At 33.1% G+C, this 19,027-nt stretch overlaps 1 protein-coding gene across 1 annotated transcript in view; it reads right to left on the minus strand.

Annotated features, from left to right (window-relative positions):
* The window catches only part of LOC125067929, a 316,383-nt gene that overhangs the window by 200,993 nt on the left and 96,363 nt on the right, over window positions 1-19,027 (minus strand). Inside the window, exons 2-6 of the mRNA XM_047676827.1 lie at window positions 12,197-12,295; window positions 11,139-11,500; window positions 5,185-5,404; window positions 4,393-4,567; window positions 1,655-1,791 (exon numbers count right to left, since the gene is read on the minus strand). Of these exons, the coding sequence (XP_047532783.1) occupies window positions 1,655-1,791; window positions 4,393-4,567; window positions 5,185-5,404; window positions 11,139-11,500; window positions 12,197-12,254 (952 nt within the window). The 5' untranslated portion in view covers window positions 12,255-12,295. The remainder of the gene's footprint in view (window positions 1-1,654; window positions 1,792-4,392; window positions 4,568-5,184; window positions 5,405-11,138; window positions 11,501-12,196; window positions 12,296-19,027) is intronic.

The raw sequence follows: 19,027 nt of genomic DNA on the forward strand, positions 1-19,027 counted from the left end.
ACCACTGAATTTCATGTGCTTAATTTATGTTTATAATTCATCTCGTGCTCGGCGGGAAACATCGTGAGGAAACCTGCATGTGTCTAATTTTAACGAAGTTCTTTACTTATATATATTAGATACTTGTGTATTCCACCAACCCGCATTGGAGCAGCGTGGTGGTATATGCTGCAAACCTTCTCCTCAAAGGGAGAGGAAGCCATAGCCCAGCAGTGGGAAAGCCCTGATGGTAAGTGTTCACAGTGTAAGAAATGTATCTTTTCTTAATTGTAATTGAAATGAGTTAAATTAAATAGAGTGATTTTTTTTTTTTAATTATATTTTACATAATACTAAATATATATATATATTTATTGCAAAATGCAGATGTTGTAAGCACAACACACTCATTATATATTCTAGCGCCAAACAGCATTACATTGTATGACTGTGTTCTGGTTTGAAGGGTGAGTGAGCTAGTGTAACTACATACATAAAGGATATAACATCTTATTTCCAAAGGTCAGTTCCACATTGGCTATGTAAGGTATGGTTGATATTTCTTACAGATACATTGCTTATGTACACTTACAATCAGGTGTACCAACACATAGGGGTGCACCTACATAGAAAACAATTCTATCCCAAATATTGGCACATTGATTCACTTCTAAGTACTTATAGAAGTACATCATATCTTAATACCTAAAGTATAAGCTTGTATATGAATTAAATTGTCGTGTCGTTACATAGGTACTATATTTAAATCGACATAAACTCTATTCAAAGAGGTTTTACAAGTACTTTTGAACCAAGTCGTGAAACAAGCATTAATGAAACGTAAAGCCAATGGTTCGAAATATAGATGAGGAGTAGGCGAGTATGCGTAGTAAATTGTTTACTCTTTATATTCAATACAATATATATATATACATATATGTATAATGTATATAGGTATATATTATTTTTAATGCAATCATGTCAAATATAGATGTATTTAGTTAGTCGTTCAGAAAAAAAAACAAGATTTTCTTGGATCAAAATTGTAGATAGTAGATGTAAGCAGTCAATTGACGTCAGTAAAGTAAACATCAAATAGGATTATGGGGAGGCGATTGATGGTAAATCGATACTGGAATTGGGGGATGGAATAAGTTTAGCGGACGAACACATTGCAATCTCTGCAGTGAACATCGCTCTTGTTATCATACCAAATTATTTAATTCGGAAAAAATCGAATTGGAATGTGGATTCTGAGAAAACCCAGCAAAAAAATCAGAAGTTACACACATAGACTTGGTAACTTCTACAAGATAAATATAATTCTGATGCATAATGACTACCTCCGTGGTCGAGTAGTGTGTATACCGGTTTTCATGGGTACGCCACTCCGAGGACCCGGGTTCTATTCCCGACCGAGTTTATGTAGAAAGAGTTCATTAGGTTTCTATGTTGTCTTGGGTCTGGGTGTATGTGGTACCGTCATATTTCTATATATGCAATGCTTATATTCTTTCATATGCCAATCACGTGAAAACTACAAAAAGTAATTGACACTGACCAATCTACACGCAATTGATTGTGAATAGTTATAATATATTATTTTTTTGAATTTCGTTGATCGAGCTGGTAACCGATTGTGTATTATAAGAGTATTTTATTTTTAATCAATTACCGTTGAGCACGTGTACAGAAACATTGTGCGGCCTCGCTCCCCGCACAGCGCACGTGTAATTGCCAGCGTCGCTGCTGTTCACGCGTGCTAATCTGAGCACGCTGTCAGCACCGCCTGGCACTTGTTCTGTTTTTACGCTGTAAACAAAGGTATTACTTAGATATACTTTTTAATAAGACGAAAGTTATTGCTAACGATTTTAAATTTATTTATAATAATACTAATTCAATTAATTTATTTTGTATTATTATAGTAAAAATATATGATGACAATATGGGGCTAACCCAACGCAACTCAAACTTTATGAGGTTACAACAAAATAAATAAAAACCAAAACAACAATATGAATAACAAAATGAATAAAAACAAACTAGTACTTTCGTACTTTTGTGTTTGTAAAATAATGTTAACACAAAGGATTTAAATAAATCACTCCGAAAATAAAACTAAAATGATACAAAACAACAAGTTACTACATAAACTGTAAACTACCTTGTTTTATTTTATTGGCTAGATATAAGATCGCTAATCCCGAGTTTCCGGATTCAAACTCCACGTGGGGCCATATACAAGTGATAAGCTTAAAAGGAGGGGAAGGAGGGTGGAATATTTGGGGCATTGCTATTCTTAAAAAAATAAAATAAAAAAGAAAACATTGCAACCATGCGAAACCAGGGCAGGTCGTTAGTTTTTACATAAAATATTTCTTGTAGTGAAAGCTTGAAAACGTCGCAAGATATCACGATTGAGGCTTTAAGGCTAATTTATGGAGGTGTCATGTTGTGTCATGAAGCGGCTATAAAACCATTATTTATTTATAACCTCATTTATTCTGTGCACGTGCGAAAAGGTTTAGCAATGTCATATCACATTTCAAAGTACCTGATATAATATGAAAATATATTTTAGCTTCTTTTGAGGCATAAGAGAGGATCATCTATCAACGTTGGAACACATTGAACCAGAAATACGCTATAAACATATTTCGCTTTTCAGACGAGGTTAACTGTCAAGCTGATATTTTCCTTTATAATAGCTCTTGAATGAACGTTTTAGCTCGAAATATTAATTTTAAACATCAATATTCAACATGCCGTTTGATAGTAAAGCTTGATTAGAGATTTGTTATTTATCGCACACTGTTTCGATATGAATTTTACTTAACATAATATGTATAGGCATTTTTCTTTCAGTTATAAATACAAAGTGATTACGTGGCAATTTTGCGTTGCTTGTTTTCATTCAATCGATCAGTGGGTGCCGTAAACTTTATTTATGATTCAATTGATCAAGCCAGTGTTTCATATTATTCTTCATTTAAATTTAAATACATATTAAAATACATAAACAAAATATATTTAGAGATTAGTAAGGTTAAATGAGGTTTTATTCTTTGGAAGATATAATAATCTTATACACTCAAAATTATCGAGATCAAGAAAAAATTAACAAACAATTGACTTTAATAGATACTATGACTGCAGTGCGATTCTGTGAGAATTCACTTCGACACGAACTCACCCGTGAAATTTTAATTTTAATATTTTGATACTTGTGTCTTATAAATTTTTAAAATTATCATAGTCAATGTCACATATTACATTCGCACATTTCACACTCATGTTTTGTATTGAGATTCGAGTTTCTTGTCACAAAATAGGCCGACAGATAAAAAAAATATCCACCATGATATTATATGTCTTTAAAATAAAGGTTCATTAACAATTTTTATGTTTAAAAATCTACAAATATAATAACAAATTTAGTTTTACTTTTCTCACAATATCAATCCTTATCAACGTCAATATTTAAGCGTTTTCTGTTAATAAAATTTTACCTTCCCTTTATGTGTAAATAAAGCCATTTTTTAAATTTAATAATTGATTGATAAATACGTCAGAGAAAAGAAAAGCAACATGCGGAATTCAAATAATCATACATTGCAGAACTATCGATAGTTTGACTATCGATAGTTGACCTCGATAATTATTCACCATATCGATAGTATCGTTTTGATCAATACTATCGATAGCATTGCTCATGGGGACCTATCCTATCCTATACTATCGATACTATCGATAGTATTGACACGTGACAATACTGTCAATAGTCTATCGATAGTGGACTATCGATATGCAAAACTATTTAACAATCATATAGCTCATTTCGGTTGAAAGATCGTTTCTAATTTAATATATTAGAGGATTAATAATGATCATAAGTTTTAATTCATATGAATTGATTTTGATAGACTTTTATCATAAAATTTGATATTTACAAATAGCTATTTGTATATATACATAATACATATATACGCATACAATGTTCGTATCCAGTAATTATTTAGATTAAACAATTATTGTCAGTTTTACAAATTAATAGAAAAAAAACGAAATCTTTCATGGGTTACCTCATTGGAATTAAGTTGTTATTTTATTTAATTGTGTCTATATTTAAATTATATATAAATATAAATACCATAAAATATACTAACAATGCTTGAGAATAAAATTAAATGACAAGAAACAAAATAGTTATAAAAAATCTCGTGTAAAATAAAACAGTAACAAAAATTAATTTAAACAAAAACGTATATAAAAGAAAGAGACAGAAATTATGATTTCTGCCAGTTCACTTCACTGTTAGACTCATAAAAGAACTTTAGTCCAAAAAAATATATTGAAAAAGTAACGTATCTGGGACTTAAGCGGGTAGCTCGTAATATGTACAATATTTACCTGATTCCACCTCTTGTAGTGTCAGCATTAAGAGCCCTTCCTTCGTGTAGCCAAGTAAGCACAGCCGGTGTCTCCACGTGACGCGCTCTGCACACCAACGCTAATGTTGACTCAGCCTCATAGTATTTTGCCTGCAGCGGACCACCTGCTTCATCGACTACCCACACTTGTGGAGCTAAAGTAGGACGAAAAATTCAATATATTTATCTGCACTTGTTATAGAAATTTATTAAAGTTTTTGTGAATAACTATACTGATATTACATTTTATTAATGAGCTTATTTTCTTCATCTATTAAAATAATCTTTGTGATCGCAAAATTTTTGTAATACCTTATATTTTTTTAATGTATTTTTAAGTAAAACTTTTTGTTTCATTACACTTTAAACGCTGAAAAGTTTGCTTGTTTGATTGAACGTCATACCGGGCTGATTTTGGACAATAGTTTTGCGTCACTGAATAGCCCATTTATTATGAAGTTAGTACATTGTAATACATCCTATATTATACTATACTTAATTCTACTCGAAGTTATTCCTAGTAAGCTCCTAATAGCTACTGATAGAAAAAGGCATCAGGTAGTCCATACGTAAAGCCAGGGTATGAACTATCTCTACTCTAAATTACGTCCAAATCCGTTAAGTAGTTCTTGCGGGAAAGGATATCAAAGATCCATCCACTTTCATGAACGTTCGCGTTTATAATATTCATGGAATCAGTACAATAAAATAACGCTATGATCCAATAGGACCCAACAAATATTGAAAAGCGTTGAAAAAGTAATATACTTACTGTTAACATGCAGATACGTCCTACTAACTCTAGGGGGATGTGTTGATATTTGACATTCGTAAACTCCTTCATCATCAGGCTTGACTTCCCTGATTAGTAGTCTCCAATTACCAGGATATCTCTTCCCAACCGATACCCTGTTATCAGCTGCGTAAGTAACAGCTCCAACTGTTAGGAGTTCTGGAATTTCGTCTCTGCCTCTTCGACGAACCCAAGATACCTAGCAACATACAAATCAGTTAATCTTTATTGTTTTTATAAATTAATTGTTTATGTATATGAATTTAGGATATGTTAGTATTCATAGTCAGGTATTTGCGTTGTTATTCGTGGAAAAATGAACAAACGACCACTTGATTACTTAATTGTTTGTAGGTACGTGTTCCCAATAGTTATGGGGTTTAGGTAATTCGAATTGCAAAAATGTAATCTTCATTCAATATACAATAATATTTTAAAAGTAGCGCTGGAGAAAATAAACTTAAACCTCTTGAGATTCCTGAAATATGAGAATGTAAAAGGAAGACGTATTTAAATATTTCACAAGTAAAATACAGAGTGAGTTCTTACATAATAGCTTGCGTTGCGTGGAGGATGAAAGGAGAAATGGACTACATGGGCAGGTCAGATACATCGCCACTAAAAAATTTACACTATTTCCTACATTGTCAATACAATGCAGGGTTAACCAGTAATAATGCGACGGCATGGCAAATCTGACATGATCAGAAAGAGCTAGATCAATGTTAAGTCTCTTCGTCATTCTCCCGGACTTCGGTCCGCTACTGAAATTTTTTTGAAGAAAGAACCCATCTTTTGACTGACTAGACCCAGGAATTGCGAATTTGTAAGCTAAAAGAACGAGGCAATTGAGTTTATTTCATGATAATAATACCATATCTGTTGATACCATATCATATTTTGTTATACTCTAAGACTAAACAAACATCTCGGCTCTTAACAAAGTGACTCCTAATAGAAGCGGTCGACTGAGCAACGCAATACTCTAATGAAGACACGACTCTAATCCGCTTTTGAACTTTGAACGCTTTGATATCGCAGTCTGGCAATCAAGTTATACTGGCTAAAGTCTAGCCATGACTGGCGTAAAGTATCACAGATAACACAGAACCTTAATAACAGCCAGCACTATGTTATACTGTTTATTTTTCAAAGAATAAACTTAATACTAAATTGGAATTTCCAAAAATGGTACATTGGATGAGATGTTGGGCGTATTTTAACATAAATTAAAATATACTTCATTCGATAAGTTTTGAAACATTTTACAAGATCGTGTTAAATATATAACTACCACCGGTTTGCAATGTAATTTCAAACGAAAATGACCTGACCATAACTAAGTAATTACGCTTTTTCACAATTAATTTTTATTTGGTGGAAAGGTTTTTGCGCCAGCCCGTTTAAATCGACCATTCGACTTAAACGAGCTGACCAGTCGATTCATTAGATATTTACCACCAAACAGCAATACTTAGTTTGGTCGGGTAGTTCTAGTTTGATAGATGAGTGCGTCAGTGAAAATTCAGTTTGGACGCGTATTAGCGTTGTAAGAAATGGTTAATATTTCTAAGTGACAATGTCTATATGCGGAAATGACCGCTTAACAAAAAGGTGATTCAATTTGCGCGTCAGCCTACTTACACGATAAAAAAAATAGCAAAGATTATAAAGATATATCCAGAAAAACTTTAATAAATACCGCTTTAAATAATGAAAAATATAGAATCATAACGTCGTGAAGTCAGAAAATATGTGAAAATCATAAATAATTTCCACACTTTTCTTTCGTCCTCTTTATATTTTCTTTTGCCCTACCCTAATAAATCTGGATTGGAATTATTCAGTTCGTTACAAAGCGGCCGAGTGAAAACCGTATTGTACGCTTAAATAACACCTCTTTCTTATCCCAACAAGCGCAACGAAAATTTAGCGAATACTTTGTAATTGGCCTCAAGAGTTTTGCGTTAGCCAATTAACCAGAGATCGTAACCATTTCGCTAATTATCTTAAGAGATCAGAAACAATGAAGGTTTTTACCGTTACTGAGGGTTTTGAGAGTTCGCATCTTTTATGTTAATAATGAAATTTGACCACAGATTTGGTACGGTAGTCAATTTTCATGCCTAATTAGGATTTTATGTTTAAGTAGCAACTTATAAGAAGAAAAAGAAGAGGACAGCCGAGATAGCCCCGTGGTTAGAACGCGTGCATTTTAACCGATGATTTCGGATTCAAGCCCAGGCAGGCACCACTGAATTTTCATGTGTTTAATTTGTGTTTATAATCCATCTCATGCTCGGCGGTGAAGGAAAACATCGTGAGGAAACCTGCATGTGTCTAATTTCAACGAAATTCTGCCACATGTGTATTCCGCAACCCGCATTGGAGCAGCGACGCTGCTCGACGACGCTGCTATGGAATATGCTCCAAACCTTCTCCTCAAAGGGAGAGGAGACCTTTAGCCCAGCAGTGGGAAAATTTACAGGCTGCAAATGCTAAAAAAAATATAAGAATACCATCTATTCTGACCGAGCTCAACTCTAGGCAAGTATAATCAAATTAAAAACCTTATTGAAAAAAGTAGTTTTTTGCGTTTTGCGTTTCTAGTTTAGATTCTTCTCGTGCAAATGTGAGCTGAGATGGCGTAGTGGTTAGAACGCTTGCATTTTAACAAAATATTGTATTCGAACACTGCAAGCAAGCACTACTGAATATCCATGTACTTAATTTGTGTTAGTAAATTATCTCGTGTTCGGGGTTGAAGGAAAACACCTACCATTTTTTTCCAACAAGAGCAGTTTGGAGGAAACAGCTTCGAACCTTTTTCTTAAAGGGTGAGAAATCCAACAGTCATTTATAGGTTGTTACTTTGAATATATAAACAAATATGTACATTGGAGCGAAGTGGAATTAGTTCTTACTCTTCTCTAACAAAGAAGAGACTTACCTAGCAGTGCGAAAATTACAGCAGCGTTACTTTACTTTTCTGTGTAATATTATTTGTTAATTTTTGACGGTTTTTTTTTAAATCATTTATCATACTTATAATTTGTATAATATATTGGATTAAAGTGAAATCAAAGTTGATACATACTAATTACCATCCAATTTGTTTATTTATATAATATTCTTATTGAAATTATAAAATATATTAATTGAATTAATCTTTATGAATTTGCAAAGAAGACAGGAGTAATCTTAATAATATTCTAGAATTAAACGTGTTTCAGATCAAAGAGCTTTCATTGTCCATTATTTCCCTTAGAGAATATTTAAATTACCAATTTGTATTATGTAAATAAAAAATATTGAACTTGTTTTAATATTATATAATGTTATTTGGCTCCTGGGACTGAGGTTTAATGTTGTAAGAATTTTCTTGATTAGTTTTATATATTTTAATTTTTAATCAAAGAAATATATTTGTTCATTTGTTTCTTTATTTCCTGAGTAACTTTATAACAAATATTGTTAGTGTTTATTTTCGCTATGTTCAGAGCCGTGATGACCCAGAGGTTAGAACATGTGAATCTTAATTGATGATTGCGGGTTCAAAAGTGAGCAAACACTGAATTGTCATGCGCTTAATTTCCTTTTTTTTAATTCGTCTCGTGCTTGGCTTTGAAAGGAGTCTGTCAGATATTAATGCCTCATTTATATATGTATAGATGAGGCATTAATGTAAACTCCAATATGCATTGGCGCAGCATGACTGATAATTTTCAAACCTTATCCTCAACCATTTGACGATAAGGCCTTATTTCTTAGTTACTTCACTCACTAAGTTTCATACCATGATAAGTACCTATGCGAAAAGTTCATAAAAAGTACTCTTATTTGTGACTTGTAACGTCAACATATTATGACGCTACGGTAATTTCAATTAGAAATATATATTTACTTTTTTAAATTTATATATTATAAATATTAACGCTATATAATGTTTTTTTTAATCTAAGACTGCAATATTTACCAATATTATAAATGCAAAAGTTACTCTGTCTGTCTGTGTGTTCGTTTTTTACGGCCAAACCACGGAACCGAATGCGACAAAATTTTGTATGGAGCTTTAACTCCAAAGAAGGTTGTAGGTTACTTTATGCCTAACAACCCCTAAAACACTAGCGAAGTCGCGGACGACAACTAGTAACAAATATAATTAAATATGAGATTCAGTTGTTTCTTTACTTTGTAAAATATAAATTGAAACAAAATAACACGAACGGAAGAAATTTTGTCAAGCAGTAAGTGTTGTTTTATAAATAGACACAGCCCGCCGCTCTGTGTTATTGTGGGAACAAAAGAAACCGGTCAAGTGTGAGTTGGTTTCGTACAAGTAGTACTACTCAGTAGCTTTTACTCGCTTTTCTTGTTTTACTCTTATTTTCTAAGGTATTAAAAGGAATTAAAACTAACATTGAATTGGTTACAAGGAAATATAAATCTCGGTTTCAGTAACTTTGTTTATCGAGGGCTTCTCGACGTGATAATTTTAACACTTCGATACGTGAAATTGAACCTTTTAAGTTCTTGAAATATGCCAAGTATTCCCAGTCAATAAACTTTAATAATAATGAAATATATTGGTAAATTAGATTTACAAAGAGGTTGGGAAAATGTTTGGTTTTGATGATGAGCCAATACAAATTGAGGCTTTATATACAAGGAAAATCAAAGGAAAAATTCAAGGTTGCCCGAACGTATGCATCTTAACCGATGTTCGTCCCGTTTGAAGGAAACTAAGGTTATAAAAAGTGGGAGACACGTGTGTTAGTAGATAATAACACGAAGGCACAAATTAATTTAACTAGTATTATTTAATTGTAATTTTTTGTTACCCTTAATCTTAGTCGTCTTACGCATATTTAGGACATCTTGTAAGCAAGAGCGTCATTCATACTTATGCACAGCGATTGTAATTTATCGTGTCTTGGTCTAGTGGCTACTTAAAAGGCAGATCCCGAGGTCCTGGGTTCCCGAGATCCCGAGGTCTGACTCGGTTCGGGGCGATAAAAAGTTAGGTTTTTCTATCAAAATATTCTTAGTAACAACCAGGAGTCTGGAAGTTGGAAGTATGTATACTCCCGTATCTCGGAAATCACATAAATCCGTTGTTCCTGCACCTCAACACTTTCCGGTCGTGTTGCATTTGCCGTCCTATCGAATTATGAGGGTAAGGGAATAAAGTGTATGGATACACACACACACACACACTTGTGCACTATAAATGTGCTGGTCTCCCTTGAGATTGGTCAGATTCCGTTATTAATAACATTATTAAGATGAACTTCTTTCTAAAATATAAATTAAAATTTAAATTGTTGAAAAGGCTCAAAAACAACTAATATTTCGGTAAAAGATCGAAAAATAATAATAAATCGAGAAATAAAGGAGATCTAAAAATTGTAGGACATTGACGTCATTTCGATTTAATTTCTAAACACTTAAATCAATCAATCATTACAAAGTCGATATACATACTACCAGAATGTTACCAGTCCTTAACAATATCGTACAAAAATTATGTCTTGGTAAAGGTTTGTTAAATCACGAAAGCGCGCACCTTCAAGTTAAATTATCTTTGTGTATTAGTAAATAAGATTTCATTGGTATTTTTTTTATTTTTTTATTTCGTACATTTGTCATCTCACGCACACTAAGATATCGTATAAACACGAGCGTCATCCATACTAATGCACGGCGGTAAATTAACGAGTAGGCACGTGCCTTTGTAAGTGAACAGATTTGTTATACAAATTAACATAACATTATTTGAACGAAGTATATGCAGTTTTGGAATCTGCCTTGTTATTAAATTGTGATGTATAACTATTTACGGTTTGTTCAGCAGTAGAGAAATAATTCGTCTTAAAGGATATCATATCCGATTAGACACCATTAATGTTTATTATAGATTTATATTTGCTTACCGTTTTGTCTTGGAGTAGGCTTATTCTGCAATTCAGGTGTGCGTCATCACCGAGCTGTACGGTTATCTTGGTAACGTTACCATCCTGAGAATCTTCGAACGTCGGACCATATTTCCTATCATGGTCGAAGTAAGTGTTCTTAACAGATACAACATGCGGGACCATATCTCGAACCACATTCGGCTGAACGGTTAGTGTCCCCGTGTCCGGTTCTTGGGATGGTTGGGGTACTTTGAATGATTTCGTGCTGTCGATTGTTGAGTTTCCAAGACGGAGCATCACGGGCGCTGGTACGATTCCTGTGCTTAGAGCGTAAAATGGTGTCACAGTTTGGTCTTCTTCTGTTGTGGATGTCAGATTATCTGTGAACGTTACAATGACATAATTTTCCAATCAACTAATGATTAAGTATAGAGTAATAAAACACTAATTAAATTGCTTTATAGCTTACAACGCACTTTGCGTTAAAAGCAAACATTCTGAGGAAACTAAGGTATTATATTATATTGAAATAAAACTAGTTTTTAACGGATTTAATCGCGTATATTAATTATTTTAACATCCCGACGTTTCGAGCACTTTGCAGTGTTCGTGGTCACGGGCAGACTACGAACACCGTTAAAAACTAGTTTTATTTCAATGTGTAATAATCGCGAAAATCTAAGACAACATTATATTATATTATAGTTTCTTAATGAACGATTTTATCGTTAATCTACCATTTGGTTAAAGGCAGCATCTCTTAAAACCTCTTACGTAACAAGCAGGTTTCCTCTCATTGTTATTATTATACACTACCGCCAGACAAGAATAAAACTTAGCTCGACAAAATGATAAGTACCAACTTAAATATTTCTATTTAAACACGAGTTTCCGTAAAACGAAACCTCTGTGCGAAATCGAGAATATTTATGTTTTTTTTAGGGGGGCAAACTTCAAACATGAATGCTATAAAATTATGTGTTTAATAAAGACAATTTTATATCTATGAAAACATTTTTCTGTGTTGTTTTTAAATTTCAGTTCTGCGCATCTAAAACAAACTATAAAATACGTACCCGTGGTAAATTGGCAAACGACTATCTGAGTGAAAAGGTATACTCCCACACACCACATATCGCCTGAACAAGGCTGCGCCCGATACGGGGCTTCATAATCTGAAACAATATAAAAATAGTATTAATATTGGATAATTAATACGAGATATCAGTTGACAATGAAAACAAGTTCGATATCAAGCCATTATACAAATAAAGCTGCAGGAACATACTCGACACGACCCTTAAATGTCAGAATGTGATATACGACATTGACTATTATAATTATAAAATTTATAGGATGTACGTATCAAAATGGCGTATCACTGGTTTTCCTGGGTAGCACCCACTTGTCAGATATTCTACCGCCAAATAGCAGTACTCAATTTTGTTATGTTTTGGTTTGAAGGGTGAGTTAGTGTAACTACAGGCACAAGAGACATAACATCTTAGTTCCCAAGGTTGGTGGCGCATTGGCGATGTAAGGAATGGTTAATATTTTTGAACACAAATTAAGCACATAAAAAATCAGTGCTCGCTCAGGTTTGAGTAAAATATATTGAAAATAATAATAAATAAAAGTAACTTATTCAATTAGGTTTTTTTAAGAGTGTTGAATAATCTTTATTAATTCAATTAAAAATGATTACTCCAGACGTTAGCTATCTAGTCTTTGAATGTTAGTTGTAACGTGAAAAACGGCCAAAAATTCTTAGTATTTACCTTCTAAAATAGGTAGATATATTATATATAATTTATTTTATTGTCAACGAATATTAAGTAATGAATTGTAACAAGCATTATATATTCATGTTTTTATAAAATTAGATTAAACTTTGATAATAAGTGAAGTTATAAATGTCTGTAAAATTTTTTATAGAAACGAATACCTCGCCCCAGAAAAGATTTATTGACTTTTATTGAGTCAATAACTTGTTGTTATAAGTTTATCTTTGTTTCTCTTGTTTGTAAAATAAAACGAATGCCGCTGATTCTATTAAAACGATAGAACGATGATTTAGTGAATTGCAATGTTTTAAATGGTTGGAGGAAACAGTGTTTATAAATAAGCCTAAACAAGAACAAAATAGAACCGAAAATATGTATATGATTTTTTTTTTAAATAATATTATTTTATAAATCGAGCGAAAATCCTCGTACTACATTATTTTCTGCTTAAATATTAATGTCCTATCGTAAAAATCCATTATGGAAAGGCATATAATTGGCGTATATTTTGTCAGACAAAAGATTTTAAAAGCAAAATTTTAATATTAAAAAGAACATCAGAGGCAGAAGTGACGAAGTATTTAAAAGAACATAATCATCTCAGTGAATAAATAAAGTCAAAATTAAAAACCATTGCCGCAAAAATTACCCATTATGCAATAGAATGACTGTGTCTTGAAATATTTACCAATTTACTTGCACATCTTATTTATATATACATATATTTAAAAAAGTATAGCCTAAATGTCTGACTACTAAGGCCTCCTCAACTTTGGAGGAAGGTCTGGAACTTACTCTAAAGAGTTGCTTCAATGCCAGACGGTTTTATATAGGGGGCCAATTTTTATGCAAATGCAGGTTCCTCACGATGATTTCCTTCACTTACTACGAGATGAATTATTGAAACTAAGGATATAAAAATTCAGTGGTGTAGATTTTAATCTTATAACCATAATGAGTAAATCTTTATAGATACATTATCAGGAGAAAGATAATAATCTGTTAATTGTCTGTGTTCGTCTAAGGCCATCTCTCTTTCAAGGGTTTGGAAATAATTGCACAATACGGGGTTGGTGAATACATATATAGCAGAATCACGCTGAACAAGTGCAGTCCCCACTATATTTTCCTTGACTACTAACCATAGGATGAGAAACTATAAACCCAAATTGAGCATTTTAAAATTAGAACCCTCAATCTTCTGTTAAGATTAGGTTGACACCGGGCCATCGCAAACGGTAATCAGTACAACTGGGTAAAGTGTTTTGTTTTAGATATACAGCAAAAAGATCATTAACCACTTATGATAAGTGGTTCTCTCTTTACCATCGGGTCTATACATATCTAAAATATAATGCCTCTTTTGTCTGCAACTATATAGTACGGCAAAATTCTAAGTATGAATGTTAGCCTTAAAAATATACCACCGAGGTATTGCTTCTATAAACGAACATATAAGTGTAAAACATTAACCCCAAATATAAATTCAGTTCAAGCGATTTCACGGGACCAAACGACCCATTTGTACACACTTTAAAAAAGCATAATTCATAACTTATAATATTTATTTGGAAAAGTGAAATGAAAAAAAGTTTTGATAATTTGCGAAACGCGATTGTTTTATAAATATTATTTTCGTACCTGCCTTAGTAAATTATATATGTATTTATTCAAATTTATTCGTGCCTCAGCTATTCGGGACCCTATCATCAAAGGTTTAGAGACACGGGTGGTATTATCTAGTGGGACAGGAGTCTCACGGATTACGCGTATAATTGTGTCTCGTCTTGGCCGTTAAGCGGAGAACGCGTCGTCGTTCCTCGGTTCTTTAGTTTTAAATATTTTAAGGAATGAAAGATTCGCTTATTCACGTTCCTTCGAATTTCAAATATTTTTTTTTACTGTTTATTTATATTCGTGCATGCAACTGAATTCAATATTTTTAATGTTTAAAAACTAAAAAGTTTACTTATAGTTGATATATGGCTAATGTATTAGTTAAGAAAATAAATATTTTATTTATGTTTTAATAATACGTCAACGAACATATGCGGAAGTGAATTTGTTTAAATAATTGTTTGTTTCGTTCTTGCGTCTTAACTGTCGAAACTAGCATCATTAATTTTGCATACATTTGGGCAGGAATACAAAAAGGGTACCTGAACTTGACCTCACCCCACTTCCCATCACACGTAGCTGAGGGCGGGTAATAGGTAACTTATCAAGAAAAGTCAACTGGCAGTTTTATAAGATATAGTAGCAGATATAATATATATGTTAATTTGTATATGTTGATTTAATACCAATAACATTAAAACTAATATAATAAAACTTGGTTATCCTTTAAAACTAGTATACCGTTGTGTAACGTGTATAAAAGAGATTATTTTAATTTTTATTTAATCGTTCCGTCCCTTAATTTACACCACAGCTTTAATTATGAACCGTTACTTCCTCCAGAAGAGCTAAGGTTTCATTCGTTTAACGTTTTAAATTCGTACATCTTTACATAAAGATCCGAATTATCAAGTCTCCCAAAATTCTAGAATTTGAGTCAGAATATTCCAAATACAGTGGAAATTGTTAGACAAAATTATATTTCCGTCTCGGTATATTCTTAAGAAGCTCCTTATCTTTGTCGAATTTCCTTAGTACAGAATACACAAATAGTTTCAGCATCTTATCGCAATGCGAATTTTACGTAGTAAATACGTAAGGGTAAATTTTCTACCTCTTTATACTATAAACGAAGAATCCTACCTTATTTCACGCTGTTCCAGTACGGGTTTTTTTATGGCATAGTTGGCAAACGAGTAAGGGGCTCATCTGATGGAAATTAACTATCGCCGTTCATGGACATTTGTAACACCGAGGAATTTGCATTTGTGTTACTGGCCTTTCAGAAATGAGTTGGCTCTTTTCTTGAATGTTCGAAAGTTGGTTCCACAGATAACTTTGGAACCCACCAAATATAATTGTTAACATTTATTTGCTATTTTTGAGATGATTTATATAAACACTTATTTTCAACGTGAAAGTTCAACAATATTATGTGTTTGATGATATTAATTATAGTATTTACTCGGTAGGAGGACTTCGTCCAAACTATTCAAATATTCAAATAACAACATTTGTTAATGTTGGGTTTGATAGGTGGGTTAGCCAATATGGCTACAGTCATAAAAGGCATATCAATTTATTTCCCAAGCTTGATGGTGCATGGTAGCTATGTAAGGAAAAGTGACATTTTTTTAAGGCGCCCATGTTAATGGTTGCCCATTGATTGATTTTTATTGGGTTGTCCATTTGCCCGTCCACCAGCAAATGCTATAAAAATATTTTAATTACAGCACTTGTAGTACTCAGTTCATTTGTTGTGTGTATACACAATTATATTATATGTTTCGGTTTGAAGGAACAGTGAGCTACAGTCACACGAGACAAACATTTGACAGCTCGTCTGGGTAGGTACCACCCACTCGTCAGATATTCTACCGCCAAATAGCAGTACTCAGTATTGTTGTATTTTGGTTTGAAGGGTGAGTTAGTTATTGTAACTACAGGCACATTGGACATAACATCTTAGTTCCAAAGGTTGATGACGTATTAGCAATGTGAGGAACTGTTAATATTTGTTAAAATTGTTTAGTGGCGGTAGTGAATACTTCCGCCAGTTGGTCCATTTCCGCCTACCAGAATATATAAAAAGAATATAAATTGACTCAGAAATATTAGAAAATCGTCTAAATTTAACTAGAAATAAATTCACAAATCAGTGTTAAGATACAAATGTAAAGCAATTCGTTACATGATTGGTGCCGTTCAATACCAATGTCAAACGTCGGATGGATGCTACGCTACAATAGGCCGTGACGCTCCACGAGAATGACTTATAGTAGCCGGTCATCCGTTTGTCAACGATATTTTATAGAAGCTCCGTGAAATATAGACAATCCACCTGATTAAATAAACGTTGGAGACAAATTTTCATTGAGTTTTGTAGAAAATTGTAAGATATAGAAGCATTAGAATTAGCATTAGAAGCCTGTAAATTTCCCACTGCTGGGCTAAGGCCTCCTCTCCTTTTGAGGAGAAGGTTTGGAGCATATTCCACCACGCTGCTCCAATGCGGGTTGGTGGAACACACATGTGGCAGAATTTCGTTGAAATTAGACACATGCAGGTTTCCTCGCGATGTTTTCTTCACCGCCGAGCACAAGATGAATTATAAACTCAAATTAGGCACATGAAAATTCAGTGGTGCCTGCCTGGGTTTGAACCCGCAATCATCGGTTAAGATGCACGCGTTCTAACCACTGGGCCATCTCGGCTCTGAGCTGGTTGTAGTTTTTAATGAGACAATCAATTATTAAGTATTATGCATCTATATTTAATAAAGAATATTGAATTTGAAATCATTTTGTAACTTTACACCCGTCCTCTTGTTCGTCCTAATCTGTAACAATTCCCTTCGTATCTCACCAGTGAAACGATGTAAATCAACTAGCGTTGACACGCTATTTTGACGCTTGCACACTTATGTTTAAAAGTCCATATCGCGTATCATTTTCTAACGATAATCTTTACGTTTATTAGTACAGCGGTAAATTTAATTTAATTAAACAAAACATAACGTATTCTTGATTAAACCTTGTCTTCAATTTATATGTAATATTTCGGAGGGAAGTTATATTTATTAATAAGATAGATTATTACCAAGTATTTACTTTATATAAAATATTTTATCAATAACGAACACAAATATAATGCTCGAACAAAAGGCGCTCTCAATGCCTGAAGGCATTCTCTGCTAGTCGACATTTAGGTTAAATAGAAAATTTAAGAAAATTCTTGAAAAAGGGCAACTTAATGGCCTTGTATTTGCTCCTGGGGTTAATGAGACCATATCTAAAATATTTTTTTGTATATAAATAACAAACATATATTTTAGAAGTGCTGCAATTTAAAAAATAAGATTTTTTGTATTTCTTCATAGAATTTGCTGGCGTACGGGTGGGTGCACCACCTGGTTAAAAGTGGTCACCCAAAAGGGACCACTTTTTCCCGATTTTTTTTCTATTTCTTAAATAGCTAACATACGCCATAAATCCTAGGTACTAAGATGTTATGTCTCTTGTGCCTGTAGTTACACCGACTCGACCTTCAAACCGGTACATAACAATACTAATTATTGTTGCTTGGCGGTAGAATATCTGATGAGTAGGTGGGACCAACCTAATGAGCTAGCACAAAGCACCATCACTGTATAAGTAAGTAGCGACCTAAATTGACTAGAATGGATTTTAATTTGAATATTAATCAGACCAAATGGAATCGTTTTAATTTGAACATGAATTCTTATCAAAGGAAAACTTGCAGAGAGCAGACAGTCGAAGTTCATCTTTATTATAATATTAGTTTTCGGTCAAGGCTACGCTCGCATGTGCGAGGAGGAGGGCAAATGTTAGGTTAGGTTAGGTACCTTTTATGGAACCTTTCAAACGTCTAAAATCCATGATGATCGATTGAGTAATGTAGACGTGATATCATAACACTCTCATTTTCGTATTTAAAGTATTAGTTAGGAATAATTGCTTCCCACGGCTCAACCAACTTTAAACGCTAACTGCTACGCCCCCGTCGTTCATAGCGCGGTTGTATTCTCAATAAAGCTTATCATTGTAGATAGTAGAACTTGAGATAGCTAGTTCAAACAATCAAAGTCTTCAGATTTATAATATTAGTTCAATTTATAAATTTTAAATTTTGTTTGTAAGGCAAAGAAAGGATTTAAGAAAATTCCATTAAAATTTAATTCCAATAAAAAATTACATAGAATTTATGCTCAAGAAACCATACCGATAAAACACCGAGTACTCTCAAACTTTGCCCTCCTGGAGATTAATCGCTGTTCATGTTAAATTTAATATTAAACCAATTTATGTTTCCAAGCGGGATCATATTTTTAACGGATTGAATTTCCGAAAAATATAATACTGTACATAATTATAATTATAATTGTGTATACATTTACTTTTGCAATCTATGAGGAGGCAAAGTTTGTAAGAGTGGACTGGGCCGACCCGGGATTTGAACTTAGGGTGTCTGGGTCTTAAAAACTAG

This window comes from Vanessa atalanta, chromosome 12 (assembly GCF_905147765.1).
Source record: "Vanessa atalanta chromosome 12, ilVanAtal1.2, whole genome shotgun sequence".
NCBI classification, from domain to species: domain Eukaryota; kingdom Metazoa; phylum Arthropoda; class Insecta; order Lepidoptera; family Nymphalidae; genus Vanessa; species Vanessa atalanta.